We start from the raw sequence: 25,380 nt of genomic DNA, 5'->3' as shown, positions 1-25,380 counted from the left end.
TTGAGAGATCCAATAAAAAGGACATGAGCAATGACAACTTAAAACAAAAGGCAATTTGGTGTGGTCATTAATATTTTATTTCTTTTCGTCCTGTCTGAGAATATGTTGAGAAAAAAAAATATAAAATGAGAAATATCGAGGACTCTATATATTTGAGACTATAGGGGCAAGTGTTATCAAAGCTTAATCAGTAGCTCATGACATATGTTATTCGTTTTGACTTACTGTTTCCTCTCTTAGGCTACACTATTATGAAGGTTAAAACGTGCATATCATGCCAATTTATCCTTTATATTATATATCTAGTAATACATGCTCGTGTGCGATGCATGGGCTGAACATGTCTATTCATTTTAATTAACCAATCTTTAAGATTTGTATTTTGAAAATAACTTTTAAAAATATTATAATTGCTATTATATATAGCAATATATACAAAATGTATTTTATGTATCATCACTTTAGTTATAATTATAAAATGGAGTTGATGGAGTTAAGTCTTCGAGATGGAAAGATTTGTACTTTTTTCTCATTATCATGACAATGAAAGTTGTTCATCGATGTAAAAGAAAATTCGTAAGAATATGAGGGAAAATTAATATTTTGATTCTAAATTTTTTCTTTTAAATTCTTTAATATTTTATATGTATACCGAGGTTGATGTCCATTTCAATTAAGTAGCTGTTCAGATCCAAACATAAGAACCATTGTTGTATATATTGAATTTTTTAAAAGCAAAACTAATAAAATATTTTTATTAAATTAATTAAAAAATATATTATAATTTTTTATGTTAACAATTATAGATAAAATAAATTGTTACAAATAAATCAAAATTAGAAAGATATATGTTATATCATTAATTACCAAATTTTAATTCTGAAATGAAAATGTAAAGAAAACAATAACCAGTGACTGCAAAGGAGAGTAAATAAGTAAAGTATTGACAATGAAGGAAAACGGTGATAAAAGTCACTCCCTCCCTCCATTTTTACTTGTCGACGTTAACATATCAAGAAAAAAAAAACTCTTCTTTTTGTTTTACCCTTCACATTAATTATTCATTTTCAAATCATTTTCTGAGGCTATTGAGAATATACACCGATAAATATGGATATTGTGATAAAATATAGTATACTTTATTTATTAATTCTCAAATAACGTGAAAAGTCAAAAGTGAACAAGTTATGTGTAGAAGAATTAAAATTACTTTTGGTACAAATTTGCATTGCTATTATTCGTCACCTCTTCACGTTTAAAGTATTGACAAAAAAGAAAAACGGAGATAAAAGCCACACCCTCTATTTATTTTTACTTTTCTACATTAACATATCAAGAGAAAGAAACTAATATGGTAATTATTAATTAGTACGAAACTTCAATTATGTTGATTGTGTATAAAGATAACGACTACGCATATATTATAGGCATATATATTTGTATACATGTCATTCTTTTTCTTGTATTTCTTTATTTATCACGGCGACCAACAAGCTAGGCATCACAAGAAGAGTGAGGAGAATCATGCAGAAGGGGCTGGCCATTAATTTCCATGGAATTAATGAGTGAATATTTGTGTGTTCTTGTTATTAATTTTACCCTTTAATTATTCATTTTCAAATTATTTTCCAAGGCTATTGAGACTTATACCAATAAATATGAATATTATGGTAAAATTTATACTTTCTCTGTCCCATATTACTTGTCACTTTCCTTTTTGCACGACCCTTAAGAAATCAGAAGTAAAAGATGTATTTTACTATCTTATCCATATATCTCTCCAATAAATACATTTATTTTCAAGAACATTTATTACTAAGGGTAAGATGGGAAAGATTTAATTAATTGTATCTTATAATTTTATCTTGGCTTTGTAAATAAACAAGTAACTTGGACATATATTTTTATTAATGTGGTCAAGTAATATGGGACGGAGAGGATAAGATGTGAAACATTTAATTAATTTTATTTTGGTTCTGTAAATGAACAAGTAATTTGGACATATATTTTTAGTAATATTGAGTACTTCATTTATGAACAAGTAAAAGTGCACGGATGAAATAAATATATGTCGGACAATTAAAATTGAAATGCATACTTGTATACATGAGCAGAGAATAAATATTCAGTAAAAAAAATAGTTTAGTAATGTGACCAAGTAATATGAAATGGAGAAAGTACTTCATTTATTAATTCTTAAAGAAATTAAAAAGTCAAAAGTCAACAAGTATAAGTGAACGGAGGAAATAAATGTGTCGGAGAATTAAATTTGAAGTGCATACGTGTATACATGAGAAGAGATAAATATTCAGTACTATGACATATGACCACGTGGTATAACAAAGTAGTTAGTTAAAATGTACAATTTATATAGCTTGTGGTACAAATTTCTATTGCTGTGTTAGTCTTCTCTTTACACTTAGATATATTAGAAATAGAAAAAAAGAAAAATATAGAATAGAAACATAGACATATATATTTAGTAATGTGGCCAAGTAATATGGACGAAGGGAGTGCTTCATTTTTATTAATTCTTAAAGAACGTGAAAAGTCAAGTATAGTAATGTGGCCAAGTAATATGGGACGAAGAGAGTACTTCATTTATTAATTCTTAAAGAACGTGAAAAGTCAAGTAATGTGGCCAAGAAATATGGGACGGAAGGAGTACCTTATTTATTAATTCTTAAATAACATGAAAAGTCAAAAGTGAACAAGTAAAAGTGCAAGGAGAAAATAAATATGTATCGGATAATTAAAATTGAAGTGCATACATGTATACATGGGAAGAAAATAAATATTCGGTAAAACCGTGAAAAGCCAAAAGTGAACAAGTAAAAGTGCACAGAGGAAATAAATATGTGTCAGAGAATTAAATTTGAAGTGCACACATGTATACATGAGAAGAGAATAAATATTCAGTACTATGGCATATATCCACGCAGGATTTATAACAAATTAAAGTGCACGGAGGAAATAAATTTGTATAGGAGAATTAAAATTGAACTGCATATGTCTATACATGAGAAGAAAATAAATATTCAGCTAGAACACGAAAAGTCAAAAGTGAATAAGTAAAAGTGCACGGAGGAAATAAATGTGTCGGAGAATTAAATTTGAAGTATATATGTCTATACATGAGAAAGAAATAAATATTAAGTACTATGACATATGTCTACGATATACAAATAGTTGGTTAAATTGTACAATTTATATAACTTGTGGTACAAGCATTCATTGCGTGTATAATTTTTATAGCCCATGGTACAACCATGGGAAGCTGTGTTCGTCCCTTTACCACATTTATATATAATAGAAATATTTCACTTTTTTTATAGGATTTGTTGTGGTATATACACCATTCTTTAGAAGCTTGGCAATCTAGAATCCGTTAATTCTTCTCTTTGAAATTCTTGCATCAGGCCCTTCGACGTAGGATCTTTTTCCCCTCAGAGACTCAGTGCTATGGTTGAGCTTTGTTCTACCATCGTAATATGGGAGTGTGGGTCTAGTACCATTTTAGGGGGGGGGGGGGGGGGGGAGGTCAACGTTCAACTGAGCTTAGTCAAATTCCTCATTTTTGAGATGGTGTTATGAGTCACATTAACAAAATATGAAAAAGATATTATCCAAGTGACACATTTTAAATTCATGCCTGCTTAGATCCAAAGTGAATAATACGACTGGTGAATTGAGTTGTTACAACCAGACTACGAGAGAAGGTTATTTTATATTGCTACTATTATTTTGCAAATAGCTTTCTGCGTGAGCTTTGGATAGTCTTTCAATTCGGTAAACATCACAATGGGCAAATTAGAGAGATATACGTCGAGCATTCCCTCAGACGAATTTAAGTTTCTATATTATTATCGACTCATTTCTCCTTAGTTAATTTTAGCTCATTTCAATCACAATCAAGTTGGCCTGTTAAAAAAACCTAAGAATACTTTGCCAAATGGTAGGTACTCAGTTTAGTAACAATAATCTTTGATTGTCCTGTCCTTTATAATCTAAAATACCTAATTTTCCAAACTTAACAAGAATGATTGGAAACAAAGAAAAAGGAATGTCTGACCAATCTTCAATAATTTAAGTAACTGAAAATTAGAGATCCGACTAATTTAAATTCGAGCTACTAGAAGTTGGAACTCCTAAAGACTATTGGTTCCTTGAATTGGACCTTTTCTTAATCTCACAGGTCGGATTGTTGGTATGAATAATCAATTTGGGTTATGGGACTTTATTTCTTTAAAATTAAGTAATATTTCTTTAATGAAATGGTTGTAATTTCAGCTAAAATCAACTGGAATGACAAGAATAATGTTGCATAAAATAAAGTGAGTCTATTGATGTTATAATTTTAAAAAGAAGTTATCATGATTTTACCACAATTCATACTACAAGTTGAATAACCTTATGCGAAATTAAATTATCAATTCTGTTTTTAAAAGTTTAGGCTTTGGTTTATATAGTCATATGCTGAAAAACATCCTAATGAACATAATTTGTTTGGAGAAAACCACAATGACCAGAGGATGTCTTGGGACTCCATTCATTAACAAGTCAATTAAAGTTCTTACAAGGAAGACAACTGAGACACTAAAATAAGGAACATGAGAAATTCTCCGTAAAGGGATGTAGTGGGATGAATAAGATCCTTCTAGAATTAACCAAGGTCTCAGTTGTTTCAAACTTCGAGGGTGGAAAAACTCCTAATAATGTGCGGTGTTCGCCTTAAATGACCCTACGTGGCGCGAATCTGAATTAATCAGAGCAGTGAGTTACCAAATAGTTATACCAAAAACTCCCCTTGTATTCGAGTATCATTCATAATTCACGTCTTTCTTATATAGGCCAAGAACCTACCACATTCATATTCTTATATTACTTCGAGCAAACATTTAACAAGAAGAGAGAATAGGCCGTCGTATAGCTAGTAAAAGCAATTTTTTGATTAAATGTCTGATTCTACTGTATATGAAAAAGAAGTATACGAGACCATTCCTACAAAAGCAAAATTCAATTTCCCTTTTATATTTTAGCTTATTTCGACCACAATGACTTATCAAATTAACACTAATTCCTCAATCTATCACATCCCAGTCAAAAGAAAAAATGAGTAGCCACTTGTGGGGCAACCTTACCTCATACTCCATCTGTTTCAATTTACGTGAACCTAATTCCTTTTTAGTCCGTGTCAAAATAAATGACCTCTTTCCTAATTTGGAAACAAATTCACTTTATGAAATGATTTACAGGCACATAAATATTCAAGACTTATTTTGAACCATAAATTTTCAAAAGTCTTCACTCTTTCTTAAATGTCGTGTCCAGTCAAATGAGTTCACATAAATTGAAACAGAGGGAGTATTAATTTGCCCCAATGGTAAGGACAGTAACGTAATTATGGCAAAACTAAGAAGGCTATTAAAAACAATAACAAACAAATGAGGGTGCGTTAGGTAACAACTTTTCTAAAAAAAAATGTTTTACAATTTTTCCACGTTTGATTTGACAAATATTTCAAAAAAAAAAAATTCTCGAGGAAAATAAGTTCTTAAAATCAGGAGAACCCCTAATCTGGTCTACCGAGTTAATTGGATTAGGCAATTTGCAGGGTTGTCCTTCGCTGGGGTGATCTTTAATTTTTACCCCTCAATATGGTGGTCTTTAAATTTTGCCCTTCAGGCAAATTCTGCCTGTGCGGCTCATTTTATTTGGCAGATTTGCAAAACTCTGCCTTGCGATTTTTATTTTTTTTACTGAGCTGGAGTTCGAACCCACAACCTCGGAGTGTTAAGCGAGGGGTAAAACTTACAGAACACCAATTTGAAGGACAAAAATTTAAAGACCACCCCAAATGAGGACAATCCGCGCAAAAAGAAGATTGGGTTATTGCTAGGTGTTGGGCCTGAACTAAGTCGACTCAAGTTTGCAAGCATTTGGGCCAAGTTCATTTGCTAAAGGATTACTGCCCCTTGTTGCATAAAAATGTAACTTTCCACTTGGTCTAAAGCCAACAACCATTTCCTTAAAGAACGAACCTAAATCAGACTTTTAAGAACACAACAAACAAATGGGAAAAAATAGGCTAAAGCTACTGAAAGTTTGAAATTGTTTTCATTGATGAAACATTCTTAACTAATACAACAAGAAATGCATTGCCCCTCAGAGCTTTTCGTTGCTACTCCCACTAATTTCCCTTTGCCTTAAGCCATATGAAAGGCAAACAAACCTTAGTGGGAGCAGCAATGAGAAGCATAAGATTACGGGGTACCCTATATCGGTTTTTACCTATTTAGTAAAACTATATGTTACATGATCACGTCATTTGTCTTGACGTACCATTGGCTAACGGGCGTTCAACAATTGCACGTACTCGTGCCAGATGCTCCATTCACCCATTTATAGGTTTTTGCCTTTTGAGGAGCAATCAGTTCCAGAGCATGTTGTAGGCACTTGCGATACGAGAAGTCTTCAACAGTTCCATCTGTACGCACCAACATAAAGCAGCGCGAATCTTCATATTCTTTGTGGTAACCAATCTGTTGATAAAAGGGAAAGACTATTAGTAATTTAGCAGAAAATAAAGAAGGTATTGATTAAACATGACAGAAAATTCAAATAATTCTAGCAATTTAACTAAATAGGTTTCAACCAATCTTTCTAAACATCAGCTGATCAGCATTCATTTAATGACTTTAATTAGTATTTCTCAATAATCAAGAACACTTTCATCTAGATCACCTTTATTTCCAGTGCGCCTTTTCCAATCTTCTCACTCCTTCGGGGATGAAAATGTAATGCCATCATTGCTAGGGACTTGTCTGCTTCACTTAACGCGCAATCAATAGCATATCTGCACCATTTTTAACCATTATAAGTTAGTGAGCAATTTGAACTAGAAAAGTCACTTCCAAAAAAAAAGTAGGGTAAGCAACATGAAAAGGAAAGATGATACATGAACGAGCAATGTAGCAAAATATTATGGGTTTCCTCAGAAATATGCATTCTCCCGAGCTCATTAACAATTAAAATATGAATTGACACATAGCCAAAGTTAAACATAGACTAATCAGAGACATTAACATTCCAATAATTTTGAAACTTAATTTCAAAGAAATACGAGAAAAAGTAAGCAAACTCCAAAAAATAACAATTTAATAGAACTAAACTGTATCAATGAAATAGGAAAACATGAAAAATATTTTAGAAGCATCAAACACAGTTGTTTCCAATAGCTCATAAGAAGAACATATTTCATATTTCCTTTTAAAAAAGCAAATGCATGAGTGCAAACTGATGAAACAAAAGAAGCATGTAAGCATAAAAACATCAAAAGTTGTAGAATCCGAATCTGGAAGATACAACTTACAGGAATTGAATCTTTTCATTGATATAGTTTTATGTAAGAAAAAAGGAATTAGGAGGAATTGCATTAGAGAAGTGTTGACATACTTGGACAACATTTGCTTCAGTGCCTGAGAGAGCTTCTTTATGTCGTTGAATGAAAGGAATTTTCTCAAATTTGCAATTGACCACTGGCTTCTACAACACTTTTTATTGAGATCATCAAGCTTATAAAGACGTTGAGCAAGAGACTTTCCAGCCATTTCATTGTCTTCATTAAGAGTGACCTTCACCTTTGGCTTATTTGATGTGACATGGTTACGCAGCAGAGCATACACATCTGTTGGTTTAGCAGGCTCATATCCCTGACGGAAAAGGTCCGGATATTTGAATCAAAGTCTTAAATAGAGGAATAATGCCTGATCGAATAGAATTAAGATGCCATAAAACAAACACATATGATACCACATCAAGGATGAGGATAAGCCACATATCACATTATCTTTGAAGAATTATGAAGTGTATAAAATTAAAATTCAATGTTCAAAGTGTTCTAGGCTTCTAGCATGTTCAGTTGGAGAAAATAAGGTAAAGCAACCTATGATAACGTAACTGTGCAATATTTCTGTAACATTGACAGAGCCTTGTATAGTGATGGCAATATCAGCCCACACCAAAGAATTTTTAGATGCTATTAGGCTATTAAGCTGTGGTACAAAAGAAAAAAAATAAGGACCTGCAGATCTTCTGGCGAAGAAAATCATAAGAAAGCGTTTTATAGTCACAAATAAAAGGAAACATTAAAACAGCATCACAATATTATGGGCTACTTTCTCTTTGAAAATCATATCCTCTTTTTGGGTGAGAAGATTCTTTTGTAAATATGCATGCCAAAAAAATAGGGGATGATTATCTTTAACAATAAACATGTGTATTCTCTAAAATTGCTCTAGGATTGTTTAGTAGCCGAACTAGTTAGAACCTATCCTACATTTGAAAGCATGACCAGAACAACTCCATTGAAGACGAGTATCATTTTATTACTTGTTTTCTCGTACAACAAAATTATGCCAATCCTTCCGAGTTCATAGCAATATAATTGGTACACCAGATTGATAACTCCACATAAAAAACGCTAAAAGTGTGAGATTCACTAAAAGAAAATTGATTTATACCTTTCCAGAGTAGATAATTTCAAATGAAGAACCACTGCCTATGGAAGGACTCTTTCCCCATGCCAGTGATTCCAGACTCCCTTGAAGATCATCACTTAATCCCATCTTGGCAGCCCTAACAAACGAGTCCCCTGGATTCTACATTGGGTTCAACGCGCAGAAAAGCTTCAAAACTTTGAGATACATCTCGTTGACACAGTAATTATTATCACTTGTAATATTAGAAGTTAAAATAACTGAAAAAGGGAAAAAGTGTAAGAAAAGCAGTGGGACTTAAATTATATCCAAATTCTTTTCTTTCAGCCAATGAAGGTAAAATGTGGATAACATTACCGAAAAGCACGCTTGCATAAACGGCGAAACAACACCAGCAGCCTTTCTTTGCAGCGTCAGCCCTTTGGCACTCAAGGGAACAAATTCTCCTGTAGCTGTGAGACAATCTGCTGCAAGTACCAAGTGTTCTGGAAGGATTTTCTTGCCAGTATCAGAGACGGCAGAATGTAGTTTCTGCACTTCAACTCAACATTGTCAGAATTGTACCTTTTTAATCTTGGATTAAAGAATAAAAGGAATTGTAAGTGGAATAACATTAACATCAGGGGAAAGACCATGCGGTTGCATTATACAACAACATACCCATTGTGATCCCACAAGTGGGGTCTGGGAAGGGGGGGGGGTGTACGCAGACCTTACCCGTACCTTTGTGGGGTAGAGAGGTGGTTTCCGAAAGACCCTCGGCTCAAGAAAACCATTTTCAAAACAGGTTTGGAAAATACACGAGTAAAAAAGTTCTGATGAAAATATTGAAGGAAAGGAAAATACAGACAGCAAAGATAGTAAAGATAACCAAAGTAAAAGAAACAGCAGTAGTGATAAAATTGAAGAATATGATAATGATACAATAATAATAATAATAATAATAATAAAAATAGTGGAACCATGCTCGACTAGGACCATGCATTATATCAAAAAAATAAAATAAAAAATGAAACGGCTGTTGAAAATTAAGACGAAAAAATAGTGATCTCATCTCCCAACCAGAACTTACACGTAGAAAGTAATCCCATGCTACATCAATTCCATAGGCTACAGTCAGATCATGGACATCATCAGGATGACTGCGCTCCCAATCAATCAATTCCCTTATTTGGAGGCAACTATCCACAAGCGCATTCCAGAATTTGATTCTGTCACAACTTTCAGACATGAAGACCTGCAAATATAGTTCCCCGGTAGAGCCCCTGCCAGATTTTGATGTACTTGGCAACTCTCTCCATAAGATATCAACTTTTTTAAATGCGGAGAAACCTTAAAAAAAAAAAAAAAAAAAAAAAAAATCAAATCAAATACTAGCATAATAGCAGCTCCTTAAGTAACAAAAAGCTATCCACAAGAAGACATTGTGCCACAACTTTTCAGTGATAGAACAGATGTCTAAAGTTAAAGTCATTTTGAAATGTCATGTGTGATAGATGCTATTCATTAATCTTTTTGCAATCTTAGGCTGCAAGAACTCAATTACGTCTATAATCTAATGAGGCCACAAAAGTGTTAGAATTCACATGCAAATTAACCTTTCTTTAAGAAGATTGGGAGATAAAGATAGAAATGACTTTAGACAACTCAATGTCCAAGAAGCCAGAACTTATGTGTAACTTTGGCTTTGCGAAAGATCAATTAATTTCTGATACAGCCTCTATCATCATTCATCAAACTATGTCAGATATTCTATATTTAACTTATGATTCAATCCTGATACTGCCTGTATCAAGCGCGTCCTTATCCCTTTCATGCAAACTCATGCAAGAAAAATGTTGTTTCTCTTTACCACTTTACTGCACCATTATAGCAGCTTCAGTAAATTAAACTAAGTCGTAAGGACCAATGCATAGGTAAATAGCAAGTAAACTTCATGGTTTCTAAACCCACACTAAGCTTGCCGACATCCTCTAGGATTTGAGTCCCTCGAGACAATAGTTTCCAAACAATATAAACATTTGAGCTAAATTTTAGTTAAAAGTCACTAAAGATTCTGAGATCTGTCCTGCAGTCATAATTGGAATAGATTCAATAGTCATCAGCTGGAATGGATACTGACGGACAAGGAAATCCAGTTGTATAAATACAAGACCCATCGTAACTAGCACAAGTGAAACTCCTTCATAACAAGCCAGGAGCAGATTCAGGTTCTTTGTTAATAACAGCAAGTGAACCTCCTCAAAAAAAGGATAACAAATAAACAAACACAGCTCAAGGACATCAGCTTGCTAGGCAGCCACAGAGTAGAAAAAATATATAAACCTTTGATCACCGTCTCAAGAAGGAATGGGATCACCCTAACACGCAGCCTATCCAGAAGTGAAAAAGATTCCTTTGAGGTCTCAGCCACAGCAACTGTGATGCAAATTCTGGAATTCTCTTTTCGCGCTTCAGCAACTGAACAATCCCTGCACATTTTCAAGAAATACGAAGGCTCAAACAGTGACCAAGAGACAGTAGAAGAGCAATAAGGTAGTGGAGGATTCAGAATGATTCAATTTCATAACACTAAAAGCTGGGATCAAATAAGTAACAGTTTCGGCGACAAAGTAAGTCTAAAATCCTGCAGGAAACAAACTGTAACCTGGAACATGAACTGAATTTACTTTCCTGATATTCCTATTTCCATGCATCCAAAAACAATTAAAAGATGAAACTCAAAGCAAAGCATCTTACTTGCATGTTATATGCAGGTTTGGAAGATCAGTTCCAGCTTTCTTTCTTGCTGCATGATATCTCATATTAAGAGCATCTAAAACTGATCTCAGCTTAAGCCTTTTTGTCTTCACGTTTTCCTAAGAGATCAAAAATTTAAGAGCACAAAACCAATAAACTATTAAGAAATGAAGTTCTTATGGCATTACCTTATCTATATGAAAATGACAGACCCAGGGACTACTGTGAGAGCTTTTATGTGTTTCAGAGGAGAAGCTACATTATAGAAATCTTTAGTCAGATAAGAAATAAAGAAAAGGATATCAATAAAACTGGATAGCAGAAGTGTGAAAATGTGAGAAGAAAGTGTACCATATCATTACTGTAGAAACAACATCTGAAAGAAGAAGCCTTTCTAGATGACCCTTGACCTCTAAAGCTCCATATTCAAAACCATAAGCCCATCTGCCAAGTCTTTTTGAAAGAAACAGCGATGCAGTTTTCTCGCCACTACGACTCCCTACTCCAGATTCCAATATTTTCTGTTCAAATCACATCCAAATAGCGAAAAAAATTACAAGCCACTTCAGCAACAAAACAACTTAAAGGGCAAAAACAGACTAGCAGAAACCAGCTCAACATTCACATTATTAAAGAGCATATAATCTTGCAACAAGAGGTTAAAAAGTCAGCACGAAAGTCATACACGATGTTTTACCAATGCAATAGCTTGTGCATGTTGAGAGAAGATGCAATTGCATGGGAATTCAAAAATCAATCCTTGGGAACCCCCCAATGAAGAAAGAAAAAGAAGTTTATACGGAAGCTTTTGAAGTCAATTGAACAACTTTCACAGAAGCTGGGGTCGGCTATATGAAGTCAATAGAGAGCTTCTATCTTTTTCATGTTTGATCAGGCCAATAGAAAGCTTTTATAGTTCAGTTTAAACAGTGTTTTTAGGTCAACATAACATATTATAACGTCCCAAAAGTATAAATCAGCAGAAATAGAGAGATAACCTTCAGGTTTAATAAAGGTGATGACTCAAGTGCACTGACAGGTTGATCCAAAGCACTATATGCAGCTTCTGAAATGGCACAGGCTGCCAATGAACCAACAGGATGACCACCAATTGCATGAGAAGCAATTCGGTCTGAATCACCAGTGCCCTTAGTAGAAGCAATTCGGTCTGTTTCATAGTAAGAGAACTGCACAATCTGATTCCCGTAAGCATTTCTCACTGTTCCATCATATCCAACGTACACATCACGCATGAAAAACATAAGCTTACGGTTCAAAGTTCCCGAAACATCAGCATGTCCACTAAAAGAACTATCGCGGGTGGTTAACGAATGCACAAAACACTCCAGAGGATTCAAACCCGCAAGAAATGAATTCTCAACCACAGCACATGGGATATTGTTATGAGCTTTCTCAAAAACACGATGTGATTTATGATTGTTCCATGCATCACAAGAAAGTTGGCGGGGCATTCTAAATGATAATGGAACCAAAGACTGCTGCAAACCAAGACACATGCTGTGTTGGACCAGTTTTAAGAGGTTGCCCTTACTCCCAGCTTTTAACATAGCCAGAAATGAATTCTCGTTGCTGGCATAATTATATACCAAATTCTGGACATCCCGGAAAACTTTCTTGAAAGCAGTAGCAGAAGCTTGACTCAGGGAAGCTGATTTCTGCTGCATGATAGACATAAACTCCAAATCAAAACCCATGGAGTTCTTGCTTTCTTCTAAGCTTCCAGCAAGGAAATCCTTATTATACTTAATCATCAGCAGTTGGATATACGATAGTCGTTCTGCCTCTTGCAAACCGGAAAAGACCTCATCGATCATATTTTCGCGGGAATATGGATTAGAAGATATGTAAAGATCGGACAATGAAACACTAAGGCCCCTCATCGACAGCCACTCACAAAGAACAGTCTGTGCAGCATAAAGGAAGCCAAGAGTTTCACCTCCATGGCGTTTAACAAGACTATAAAAAAGATTTTCACTGGAATCATGCAGCCAAGAAGACCCACCAGAAGATGTCACAATTTCCCCCTCACTAATACAGACGTCATTTGATGGAAAATTATATTCAAGGTCTGATGGCAAAAACAAGCTGAATAACTGTTTCCCAGTCCAATAACACTTGTTACCTGATGGTGCTCTTAAGATAGCAGGCATTCCCGCTTGACGGGGACAAAACATTTGTAGCTGCTGCATCTGGAACTGGTCCAAGAAAACTCCTTGTTCCAAAATTAAATGAGCAGCAGTTAAGCTATCATGACTTAATGAAAGAAGATTTTGACCATTCTGTCCGTCAATCAACTGCTGATTCAGAGCAACAAGCTCATTAAGCTCAATCCTAGAATCGACTGATTGGGGAATATAACCATGAAGGCAATCGCCATCAAAATCCCCACGGAATGGAGAACAGACAAGGGGATTAATTGAAAGAACAGAATTTATTGGAAGAATCCTAACAGACAGAGCAACTAGTGAATGTTGATGAATAGACGGAGGTCGGTTTATCAACACAACATCTCCATCAATAAGAGGTCTATATATAATATCCCCTCTATGCAACTGGTCCATTACACTAATGGGAACTAAGACACCATTTCTGCGGACGACAATCCTTCCCTTCTGAAGAATCATAAGATCACATTGATCAGTCAGCTTTTCCCAATTCCGCGAACTTAGAGGTTCTGCAAAGTGGAGATTCTCCGCAACATGACGGGGAATACCAATTTCACCTAGCTCTATGTTAGGATCACCAACCACAACCATGCGGAAAGCATGATTAGTGCGTTTTGCCAGAACTAGTTCTTTCACATACTTCAAACCAGTAGCAGGGGCATTAGGATCGTTGATTATCGATCTCTCGGCACGTATCTGCAGTAGTAAAGGCTCAAATCAACTCTGGCATAGTTCAACAAAAGCTAATAAAGAAAGGGAAAGAGGAAACATGGTTGAATTTCTTGCCTTGGAAGCTTTAATTCTATCTAAAACACACACGCTCAAGTCATTTGCTGTTCCTCTAAAGTCAATCATCTTTCTGAAATGCCTATTACTTTCATCCTGGGACATTAAAAGCAGCATATATCAGGGTATTAGAAAGCTGAGTACCAAAAATGGGTATCAATAATACCGTTAAAGAAAATACACATTTCTCACTTACAAATATCATATGCTGCCCAAATTCAGTAACTCGATGACAATTAGGAGTCAAAAGGCAGCTATTAAGGAAGATTGAGTTCTTCCTTTTGAGAAGTCCTTCAAGAAACCCTGGATCAACATCTTTCAGAATGCTATATACCTAAATGTCAGAAAGTTAATCAGATGCACCAAAGAACAGAAGCAAGACAGCAAAAACATAAATCACTAGCGAAAAACACAGAGAAGCTAGTTCACTGTTCCATCACAAAGCCTTGGACAGCATTAAAAAGGCTTAATATCTAATTGACACATGTACTAGCACCGAATTTAAAGCCGGCCCCCCAACTATCTCAGGTTCAAATCCCAGCAAATACAAAAACACTAGGCGATTTCTTCCCATATGTCCTAGCCTTGGTGGACAGGATTACCTGGTACATTTTGGTACATGTTGTTGTTGGGAGGTGTCAGGTATCCCGTGGAATTAGTTGAGGTGCGCGCAAGCTGGCCCACACACCACGGTTATAAAAAAATTACTGTTTTGTTTTCATTTAAACACCTCCACTTGACAAAATGTCTATTAATAAACACCGCTACCCTTGTATGTTGTTCAATTGCTGCTGACATGGATAATATATATATTTTTCTACATCCACCACTCATTTGCATTGTCTTGACACTTAATTGTGGGTTCCATATGTTTCTTTTTTTTTAAATTAGTTGCATACCCCTTCTTCTTCACCCCTTGGAACCCACCGAAAAACAATCCAAAATCAGTTGCTTCTTTTTTCTATCATCTAAAATCCCAGAATCATTACCAGTAGGAATTGGTCCCATCCTTTTTTCTCTCCATTTATGCTACCCAAAGAAGGTCTTCAGCAATATCAAATTTCTTAGTTATCAGTGAAAGGGCTATTCAATATTCAAGTTGTATCTAATCAGTAGGAGATAAGACTTATCATGAACAGAAGAAAACAATAAATAGAAGTTTTACTTCCCCAAAGAAATTATCTTAAAAGATAAAAACATCGTGAAACTTTGACACCACGGCAGAGTGCCAGAAACAAACTTATAACTAGTAAGAAATATTGCTACCTGAGCATGTGATAAAACTCTTTTGTACTTGGAAGAATTTAAGCTTGCATCTTGTTGTGCATCATATGGAATGAAATCCCAATAGTCAGATGCCAAACTTCCTCCAGAAGTATGCTGAAGCTTCTTTAACAAATTTTCATTAACTTCCGCTATAATGGCAGTCCTCCCAAACGTGTCTCTAGGAGATACTTTAAATTTCGTTGGTGGATAGCCTCTTAAAACTCCCTGCTTATCAGATAGATACAGGTCAAGAAATTAAAAACAAGGGAAAGATTGAAAGAACATAACATAACTTACGACCACTCACATCACAGTATTTGCAGGCAGATGTCCTATCAGCACCCTGTAAAAGGCAAAGCAAAGAATTATCACTCTGGGAGCAACTAGAAAAGCAGCAACATTGATATGTCAAGTGAATTTACTAAAGTAACACTAAACAGCTGTTAGAAACTGAGTTAAAAAAAGTAGTTACTTCCCTACATGCATTCATCTGAAGAGTTTCTAAGATGTTCTTGTGACAAAAAGCTGACCACATATGTAACAGGAAAAATAAGCTGTGCAGCTAAAGTTCGTTTTAATGACATAATATCAAGTTTCAGTACTGAGTGTACAGTAGTACCTAACCTTGACCTTATCACGACGGACAGATTTACACCCTGGACATATCTTCTTCAGGATCTGAGCAACCTCCGATACGAAATACGGATTCAGAATTGTATATGGAAAGATTATTAATCCCAAGTGACCTGGAAAGGATGTAAAAGAATAATAAATTAACATGATTGCTTCCCCTGAAGGTGTTAAAGCAGTAATGCATCAGCTATTATCAAATTATCAGCATCTGTCATACCTTCACAGTTTTTCCCATCTTTTGCACCACATGTCGAACACTCAAAGATTGGATTTGGAAATCCCAATGCGGGATCTGTTACTTCATTAACTGCTCCAATTACCTTAGCTGACAATTTGGCCTAAAAAAAGCAAGAAATGCATAAATGTGAATCAGCTCCATTTGATAACTAAAGTTCTCAGAAGGTCTACAATTAGAAACGTCATCTGTCCCAAAATTTACAAGCCTTAATCAGACTTGATGCAGCCAATAAAGACTAGACTAATACCCGAGGGTATATCGGAAACAGCCTCTCTACCCCCACAAAGCTAGAGGTAAGGTCAGCGTACATCCTACCCTCCCCAGACTCCACTCGTGGGATTACACTGGGTATGTTTTTGTTGTTGTGGGTTCCAAATTTCTGTTTTAGATTACTTTTACGGGTTTTTTGATATTTCTAGGAATAAAAAGTATAGAACAGGGAACCGTCAGATTTTTGAAGTAGCACAGTAATGTAATTATGAGTAGAGAAAAGAGACCTATATTTAAGAAAAATGGACACACTTTCTAATTTAATTTACATCAAAAGTTTGGCATATACTTACTGCATCAGTCTCTGATAAGATATTGAAATTTATGCCCCTCAAAGAACCTTCTGGCACTTGCAGCTCAATATTTAGATCACGCTCCATCTAAACTCTGGAAAATAACAAGGTGGTTCAAGAGTATAAGAACCAAAAAAAAAAAAATAGAGTGAACATAATTCATGTAACAATGAGATAATATTTCAGTAATGCCTTCAGGTTAAATCCATCCCAATGCAGTAGGACAAGCCAATTAAGCTTTGTTTAAGAAAACATGTCAACAGTTTACAAGCATATAAACGATCACGGCCCACATAGCTATTATATCTCTCTAGATTAAACAAAGCCAGAACCCCTGTGACATTTATTTTTTTTTTAAAAGGTCTTTAACATTTAGAACAGAACAAAACCATCTACAAATTAAAAGAAATCTATTCATACTTGGGATGAGTTGTTTATCCGCCTTCCCAAAGAATTTGATTTGACAATTTTAAATTTCTGAAGTAACATGTTAGCATATAAAAGATTTTGAATCGATATTCTTAGTTCTATATCTAGAATACTTAGTTCCTTAAATGACAACTAAAATGAGGGATTTGAAATCCATTAACTATGCCTTGTAACAACTAAGATGTAAATATCAATCACTTGCATCGGAATGGAACATAGAAGAACTATACCTCCGCAAACCTGACTAGCCAAGTCTGGGCTTGGACTGTGGACAGTCAACTCAAAACCAAAACCTGGATGTAAACTTGCCAGCCTGTCATACAAAGATCTCCAACTATCATTTTCAAGTACCAGATGCTAAAACTGAGTTGTTTCTTTCATTTAAGGGGAGAATGTTTTACAAGGAGAACCACCTTCCATATTCCTTTGGTGATTTGATGATATTGCTAAAATAATGTTTTGGTTTGCGAAAAGCACTTAAGAAGCAATTCCATAAGATTCTTAGTTAAGAGAACACGGAATAATAGATGAAGACGCAATAAGACTGCTATGTTATCTAACGAAGTAAAAGGTAAGTTATATAGAATAGTTGAGACCAACGATATTACACACCCTACATTACCAAAAGGTGAGTTTCATAAAAATGTGAATGCCAAGATGGATATCCTACAAAGATAAAGCTGCACACAGAGAATACAACAAGAGAACCAAAATAAAGGTCAACCAAGATTATTTGATCGTGACTTTCAAATGTACCGGTTGATAGGTACAACATTATAAAGACTAACGGTGTGTTCGGTATGAAGGAAAATGTTTTCTTGGAAAGCAAGTGAATTTCTTACTTACTTTCTAGTGTTTGGTAAGTAAGTAGAAAAATATTATTCCAAGAGCATTTGTATGTGATCTAGCAAAACACTATGGGGGTGGGATTTTTGTTTGGGGGGGGGGGGGGGGCATTGGGGGGTGGAGGGGAGGTTCAGGGGTGGGATGGGATGGGATGATCAAGGGGTGGGGGGCATTGGGTGGGTGTGGAGGAGATAATAATGTTGGAATGTCACTTATGGAACTTGTTTTCGTTGCTTCTATTAGAGAAGTCATTTTCCTCATTCATAAGGAACCTGTTTTCCTAGAGAAAATATTTATACCAACCCAACATGGGAAAATCGGAAAACATATCTGGTAAATGTTTTCCTCCCTACCAAACACACTCTAAATGTGGAGAAAAAAAAAGGTGGGTAGACCTAAAATCTCATGGAGTAAAGTCTGAAAGACCTATTAACTTTCGGAATAAATGTGGACTTAGCTAAAGAACAAAACGTAACGGAAAAAAAGGATCCATATAAAGATACCAATTAGTCAAGTTTAAGACTCAATTTTCTTAAGAGCCCCTATTTTCATTGAGAAATTATCTAGTATTGGAATGAAATAAGTCTCACTAGAGCGGATGAATATAGAGAGGATTTATACCGCCGACCCCGACTAATTTGGAATTGAGACGTAGTTGATTGATTGAAGCAAATGGGTTAAAAATTTATTTCGTTCTCCCACCTTCTCCAAAAATCCACACAACCTTGACCCAACCATGCTTAGACCATACTGGCCTTGTTAAGACCGCATAATAGCCCCCTAACCAAAAAATTTATGTTATTATTGCACTTGTCGTTTTATTAGCTCTAGGAATAATGTGAATATAGTTTGGCTATAGCGTGAATGGGTGTCCCGTTGCATCTGATTCACTACATCGATGAGCGAATGAGTAATCATGAAAAGTCACGTCTTTAATTGTGGTTATTACCCTAGGTCTCTTCCTCCTCAAAAGGTGTGTTCTCTTCCTTCAAAAAAAAAACGGAAAGGTTGCAGCAATTAATGAAATATAAATGCTTCTTCATCAATGACCAAACAAATTTCCACTCCTCCTCTTTAACTAATGGTAAGGGAGTAATTACAATTGAAGTCAGAAATAGAAACGACAAAAAGCATGGAAGACAAACATATATCTTAAATTTTTTCACTATCTGCTTGTGTTGCGATGGGAGTATGAAGATTCCCGCATCGGCACATTAAAGGATGGAATTCAGAAATAGAAATGACAAAAAGCAAGAAAGACAAACATATATCTTAATTTTTTTTTCACTATCTGCTTGTGTTGCGTTGGGAGTGTGAAGATTCCTACATCGGGACATTAAAGGATGGATGTAAGAAATAAAAGGGAGAAAAAGCAAGGAAGACAAACACCTTTTTACACGCATTTTCTATTTAAAATGAAACCACGCACTTATAACCACAACTTCTAACCACTCTCTTTCCATTACTTCTACATCAAAATGAGTGTTGGAATTAAGAATAATGATTAGCATATAGACTTTGTCATTTCAGATTTGGTTATTGAATTTTTTTCCTTTTGTGAAATATGTTCATATATTTAGAACATGCGCAAAGCAAAGTAAATTACATTCTTGATAGCTTATAACATTTAAGGAATGCTTCAAAAACCATAGTTGTAAAAGAATTTGTTTAACTTCTCAAATCGTATTTAATTTAGAAAATAATTGCTCGATAAATTCACTAATATTTTTAAATAACCGCGCGAAGCGCGGGATGTTTGACTAGCTAAAGCTATGAGGGAAGCATTAAGACCTCTATAAACGCCTTATATATCTTATGACCAATGCAATAGAATAGCTTAGAGAGAATTATTGTGAAAACAGGTTTACTAAAGCATGGCTCTTTTAACATGTAAAAGAACCTACGCACCAAACTTAAAACCTTGCGGGGAATGAGTGGGGAATTAGAAACCTCCTCGGATGCCCATATATATCCGATATAGGAGATATCCTACATTCTAACAAAGTTAATGCCCCAAAACGATTCTAATCCAAAATACGACAAAACATATATGCTCACATGCCCTTCCACTCAACATGAAAGTAAACACCGGGAGAGCTTTTATAGAATGGAAAGGGATTTTGTACACTTGAGGAATAGCCTCTTATTCCTTATTGCCTTGCACCAACGAGGTTCGTACAGAACCATATGTTTTTTTTTTTTGTAAGGTTTTCTACTTTTTGGTATACTTCTTGTACATGGGTACTTTTTGCCCATTCTTTGAGTCTAGGGTTTAGCGGAAACAACCTCTTTACCTCCCGAGGTAAGGGTAAGGTCTGCGTACACTTTACCCTTCCCAGACCCCAATTGTGGGATTACACTGGGTATGTCGTTGTTGCTGTTGTTGAGAGAAAAAAAATCAACTTTCTTCCATCAAAAACATGCAAAATCAACATTTTTTTATTTGAAAACAAAAGAAGTAATCTCTTGGCATCAGAAGATAAGAATTTAACCTCCATCCTAGAAAGAAATCAGGTAATGAAACTGATTCAAGAACACCAATGTTCTCGAATAAAGTATCCGAACCTAATAAAGCACTCAAACCTAAAATTCATTAAAACTCTGCAGCAACCCAACAAATGATATACATTCACGTTAAAATCATTTATGGTGCTTCATCATCGAAAACCAAAAACACTCACAAGTGTAAAGCAAGAGAACTCAAAATTATGTTTTTACCCAAAAAAAAAAAACAATCTTTCTCCTAAAAAATGAACAGGAATCATCATCCGACAAATGATATACATTCACATTAAAATCATTTATGATGCTTCATCATTAAAAACCAAAAACACTCACAAGTGTAAAACAAGATAACTCAAAGTTTTGTTTTTTACCCAAAAAAAAAAAAAAAAAAAAAAAGGAACAATCTTTCTCCTAAAAAATGAACAGGAATCATCATCAAACTAACGATATACATTCACATTAAAATCATTTATGATGCTTCATTATCGAAAACCAAAAACACTCACAAGTGTAGTAGAACAAGAGAACTCAATGTTTTGTTTTTTACCAAAAAAAAAAAAAAAAAAAAAATCTAAAACCCCATTGATTCCAAAACCGCCCTCTATAAACAAACCATTTCAAGAAACAAATACCCATTAATCCAAAAAAAGAAAAAATCAAAGAAAACTTGTAATCCACATTGCCCAACACCATTTCTCATCATCAAGAACACAAACACATGCAAAAACAACCAGAAACAACACTAAACATATACACATATACACCTAGAAAAGGAAAAAAACAATCTTTTTACATCAAACAAACCAATCAGAATCAACAAAAAAAAGACATGATCATTCAACATAAACATTCACATTCAAAGTTAAAGAATCAAGAATGAACCCCATTCAAACATTCCAAAAAAAAGAATTGATTTTTATCAAAGCTTTTTACACATACCTTTGAGGGCTGAGCAGCTTTGTTCTCTTGGGTGGAGTGGTGGTTGGGTTGTTTTAGTAGGGTGGTGGGGTGGAGTGGTGGGGTAAGTGAAGAGACTACTGTCTTGTGTTACTGAGAAAAGCTGATGCACTTTAAACAACACAAGAGTAGCTAAAATCAGAGAGGTTTAAGAAAAGTGAAATTGTTTTTGGGATATATATACTTACACTAGACATGTTCCAGATAAAATGGTAATTAATGAGAAAGCCAGGGGCATTAAAATTATACATGTAGACTGGACTCAACAATCGAGGAAACCGTCAAATTCCTGTCAAGAAAGAGGGAAAAAAAATAGCAAAGCCAAAGTGGCGTCTGTCTATGCAGGGTTTTGGATTTGGTCACATATTAAACTCTGGTTTTTGTACTTAATAATTACATATATTGATTCTTTTCTATTGAGTTAATAGTTAAAAAAAGCATAATATCTAAATGGGAAAAGGGTCAAATTTACCCTTCAAGTATAGTTTATAGTTTAAATTTGCCCTCTGATAAAGTTTGGGATCAAATTTGCCCTCTCCATCAAAGTTTGTGATCAAATTTGCCCTCTCCGTTAGGATTGGAGGTGTCAATACGGGTTGGCCCAGCCCTAAAGGGCCAAATAATTAAATGGGCTAGGACAGGCTGGCCCTTTTAATTGAAAGGCCTGCAAAATGGCAGCCCAACCCAGCCCTAAGCGGGCCGTGGGCTGGGACGGTCCAGCCCTTTAAGTTTTTTTCGTCTTCCGAAAGAATATTTTCTAAGTGATTTTTGGTACAATTTGAACATGAAACTTTTGCAATATGAAATAGAATCTTCTACCACACCATTCTTGCGCAAATTCATATCATAGAAGAAAAAAATTTAAGAGAACAAATATAAATTATTATTTTTTATCACTAATTCAGATCACGTTCATAAGAAATTAAACATAATATAAATTCTAAGACCTAAAAGTATTACTCTATTTTCTAATAATTTACTACCTAGTAGTAAGTATATTCTTTTTTTCTCATTACTTTTTATCTTTTTTGTTTAATTTACTTATATTTTTAAAAAAATTAATTAATTTATTATTCTTTTTTGGCCTCAAGGCTGGCCTCAGCCCAACCCTTGAGGTCGGCGGGCTAAGAGAGACTGGGCTTTTGAGCCTCACTTCTATATGGGCCAAAGAAATTCTAGCCCAACCCTACTTAAATAAAGGGTTGGGTTGGGCCGGCCTCGCGGGCCAACCCCATATTGACAACTCTAGTTAGGATACTTGATAAATTTGCTCTTATATGGATAGAAGTCTGACTTGGACTCCACAACACCAAAAAAATTAGCCACGTCGAATCCACATAGGCTCCACATAGACTCCCAAACCCAATTCTCTTAACCCGTCTAGATTATTGCTGACACTAAGGCACCATATAGTAATGTGAAAAGACAGAGTTTTAATCGCATCGAGGTACACACGTAATGCATGTGATAAAATAGGAGGCATGTAAGAAAAATTTCTGCAGCAGCAACAACAAATGTTTAATACGACCAAGGATTCGTTGTTCTCTCCAGAAACATAATTTATCTGACCAGCAAAGCTTTCTTGAACATGATATCTATCTTCGGTGAAAATTTGACGAAGCTAACTTAACTCATTGTTGTCACCTACTTGTTAGAACCTCTCAAAAACTATTCAAAAGAACTGAAAATGGATTTTCAAAACTGAACTGCACAAATTTATTTTGTTGTCTTGTTATCACTTTTGTAGGATCATAGCTTTTCTGATCTTACTTTCGGTATATAATATATTATGAGAAAAAAATGTTTTCCTCTGTTCAGAAATGCCCTGAAAAGTTCATGAAGAAACCAAAACTATGACAAAACAAATGATGCAGGGGCATTTTCAAAAGAGAATTGGCATTGGGAGTCTACGTGGAGCCTATATGGATCCGACGTTGCTAATTTTTTTGTGTTGTGGAGTCTAAGTCAGACTTCCATCCATATAAGGGCAAATTTATCAAGTATCCTAACGGGGAGGACAAATTTGATCTCAAACTTTGACGGAGAGGGCAAATTTGATCCCAAACTTTGACGGAGGGCAAATTTAAACTATAAACCATACTTGGAGGGTAAATTTGACCATTTTCCCTATCTAAATAGAGCCTCAAACTTGGTTTTAGCTGGCAAGTATGTCCTCTGATTTTGGGTGTACACAAGTAGGCATCTCAACTTATATAAAGTTGAACACGTAAACACAGATGCTAACGTGGCACTGAAGTGATATATAAATTTTGAAGGTGTCTAGATGATCATTTTGTAAGTTGGAGTGTTCAACTGACAAAGTGGAGATAAATTGAGGTGCCTACTTGTACACACCCAAAGTTGGAGGACGTACTTACTAGATGAAGCGAAGTTTGAGGACCTGTTTATGTATTATGCCTCAAAAAAATCATGAAGCGGTCACTTTGAGTTTCACAACCCAACTATTAGCTATTCGTTTCTTTTTCCTACTTGAACTATCACCAATTAGATATCAAAACACCCCTCAACTTCTTTTTTCCTATCCGGTAGAGTTTAGGTTTTTCATGTAGGAAAAAGGAACAACGGATAGTTAAAGTGTGTTATAATACATCGATGGTGATAATTTATGTATGAAAAGGGAATAGCTGATGATTGGAGCGTGAGACTCACAATAAAAATAAAAAAATGGTTCATACGTGTTTTTTGATCATTATCTATTTTTTATTTGTCCTTAGATAAATTGATCCTGAAACTATTTATATCAATTTATATGACACGTTTTTCGTGTATATAAAAAAAAATCCTTAAATAATTACAACCTTTGAAAAGGAATACCACTTTCATCTCGTTGTCATGTTTAACGTGTGTACCTTGTATTAATAAGAACAAAATTTTAAAAATAACATAGATAACATTTTTAAAAAGCGTTTGCGTAATAATATAAGTGTTTAATCCACTCCAGCGGGTTTTCCTTCAGTTTGTTCTAATACATTTTATTCTGTGTAAAGGTGTCATGGAAATAGCGTTTTATTGAACAGTAAAAAAAATCGTTCACCTTTACGTGAGCAATTGAATACGTGTTTTGCATGAAAATTTCATGTTAATTATTGTAAATTTGCATCTAAGAGTTTCTCAACAATTGGAGAATCTTTATCCCCATTTTACTCGTTTTATGAGGGTGCTGAAACTTCTATCCTTTTTTTTTCGGATTAACTATATATAATTACGGCATGACTGCCGAGTTCAAATTTACAACCGACTCGATTACACAAAGGTTACCTAACATAGCTAGCTTATTACACGTACTAATAGAAACTTCTATCCTTTTTCTATTGATACGTAAGTAATTGCGCGGGCATCCAAAGTCGACAATTATTAATTTTTCTTTTAAAGTTTTTAGCTTGGTCATTATCTTATTCACTCTGAATTTTTTTTCCCTAGAATACTTTATTTACATGCAATCAATTACATAAATATGTCATTTTCCTGCTCCTAACTCTTTCTATAAAATGTTGACAAGCTCTTTTACCCATTCAAGACATACTTTACGTTAAAAAATTCATTAAATTATTTATTTTTAATATTTATGATTTTAAAATTAATTCGACTAGGCAATAACAGTGTTAAAAAAATAGAGTGTACTTCCAATTCGACATCCTTCTATTGTTCAATGAAAAAAGAACGTTCTAGTTGCTATTTCTAAGTTCAAAATTCATGATCACCTCTTATATCTG

The 25,380-nt window shown here is 34.7% G+C and overlaps 1 protein-coding gene across 3 annotated transcripts; it reads right to left on the bottom strand.

Moving 5' to 3' along the window:
• Positions 1-6,072: 6,072 nt before the first annotated feature.
• Positions 6,073-21,991, bottom strand: LOC132634979 (DNA-directed RNA polymerase IV subunit 1). Of its 3 annotated transcripts, none has more exons than XM_060351176.1 (20): positions 21,629-21,991; positions 17,569-17,651; positions 16,910-17,003; positions 16,326-16,446; positions 16,100-16,221; positions 15,783-15,818; positions 15,476-15,700; positions 14,406-14,543; positions 14,210-14,305; positions 12,236-14,119; positions 11,589-11,758; positions 11,426-11,492; positions 11,238-11,356; positions 10,824-10,969; positions 9,571-9,830; positions 8,856-9,029; positions 8,523-8,660; positions 7,456-7,712; positions 6,745-6,856; positions 6,073-6,542 (listed from the first exon to the last, which is right to left on the bottom strand). In XM_060351176.1, the coding sequence occupies exons 3-20, from the start codon at positions 16,994-16,996 to the stop codon at positions 6,360-6,362; spliced, it is 4,335 nt and encodes a 1,444-aa protein (XP_060207159.1). In that variant the 5' UTR covers positions 16,997-17,003; positions 17,569-17,651; positions 21,629-21,991; the 3' UTR covers positions 6,073-6,359. The 3 variants fall into 3 exon arrangements, with proteins under 3 accessions (XP_060207159.1, XP_060207160.1, XP_060207161.1); XM_060351177.1 differs by lacking the exon at positions 21,629-21,991 and adding an exon at positions 19,134-21,583; XM_060351178.1 differs by lacking the exons at positions 15,783-15,818; positions 16,100-16,221; positions 16,326-16,446; ... (1 more) ...; positions 17,569-17,651; positions 21,629-21,991 and having other exon boundaries at positions 14,406-14,535; positions 15,476-15,590.
• Positions 21,992-25,380: the final 3,389 nt, after the last annotated feature.

Source organism: Lycium barbarum, chromosome 4, assembly GCF_019175385.1.
Source record: "Lycium barbarum isolate Lr01 chromosome 4, ASM1917538v2, whole genome shotgun sequence".
Lineage (NCBI taxonomy): Eukaryota > Viridiplantae > Streptophyta > Magnoliopsida > Solanales > Solanaceae > Lycium > Lycium barbarum.
This window is presented reverse-complemented; position numbering and strand designations above follow the sequence as displayed.

Bases quoted from the DNA above. Each gene is read 5' to 3' on its own strand.
- LOC132634979 (XM_060351176.1), bottom strand. From the start codon at position 16,996: ATGGAGCGTGATCTAAATATTGAGCTGCAAGTGCCAGAAGGTTCTTTG. The intron at 11,759-12,235 runs GTTATCTCTCTA...TGATTTGAACAG, and splicing joins CACCTTTATTAAACCTGAAG to AAAATATTGGAATCTGGAGT. The intron at 6,543-6,744 runs GTGATCTAGATG...TTTTATCAACAG, and splicing joins AAGGCGCACTGGAAATAAAG to ATTGGTTACCACAAAGAATA.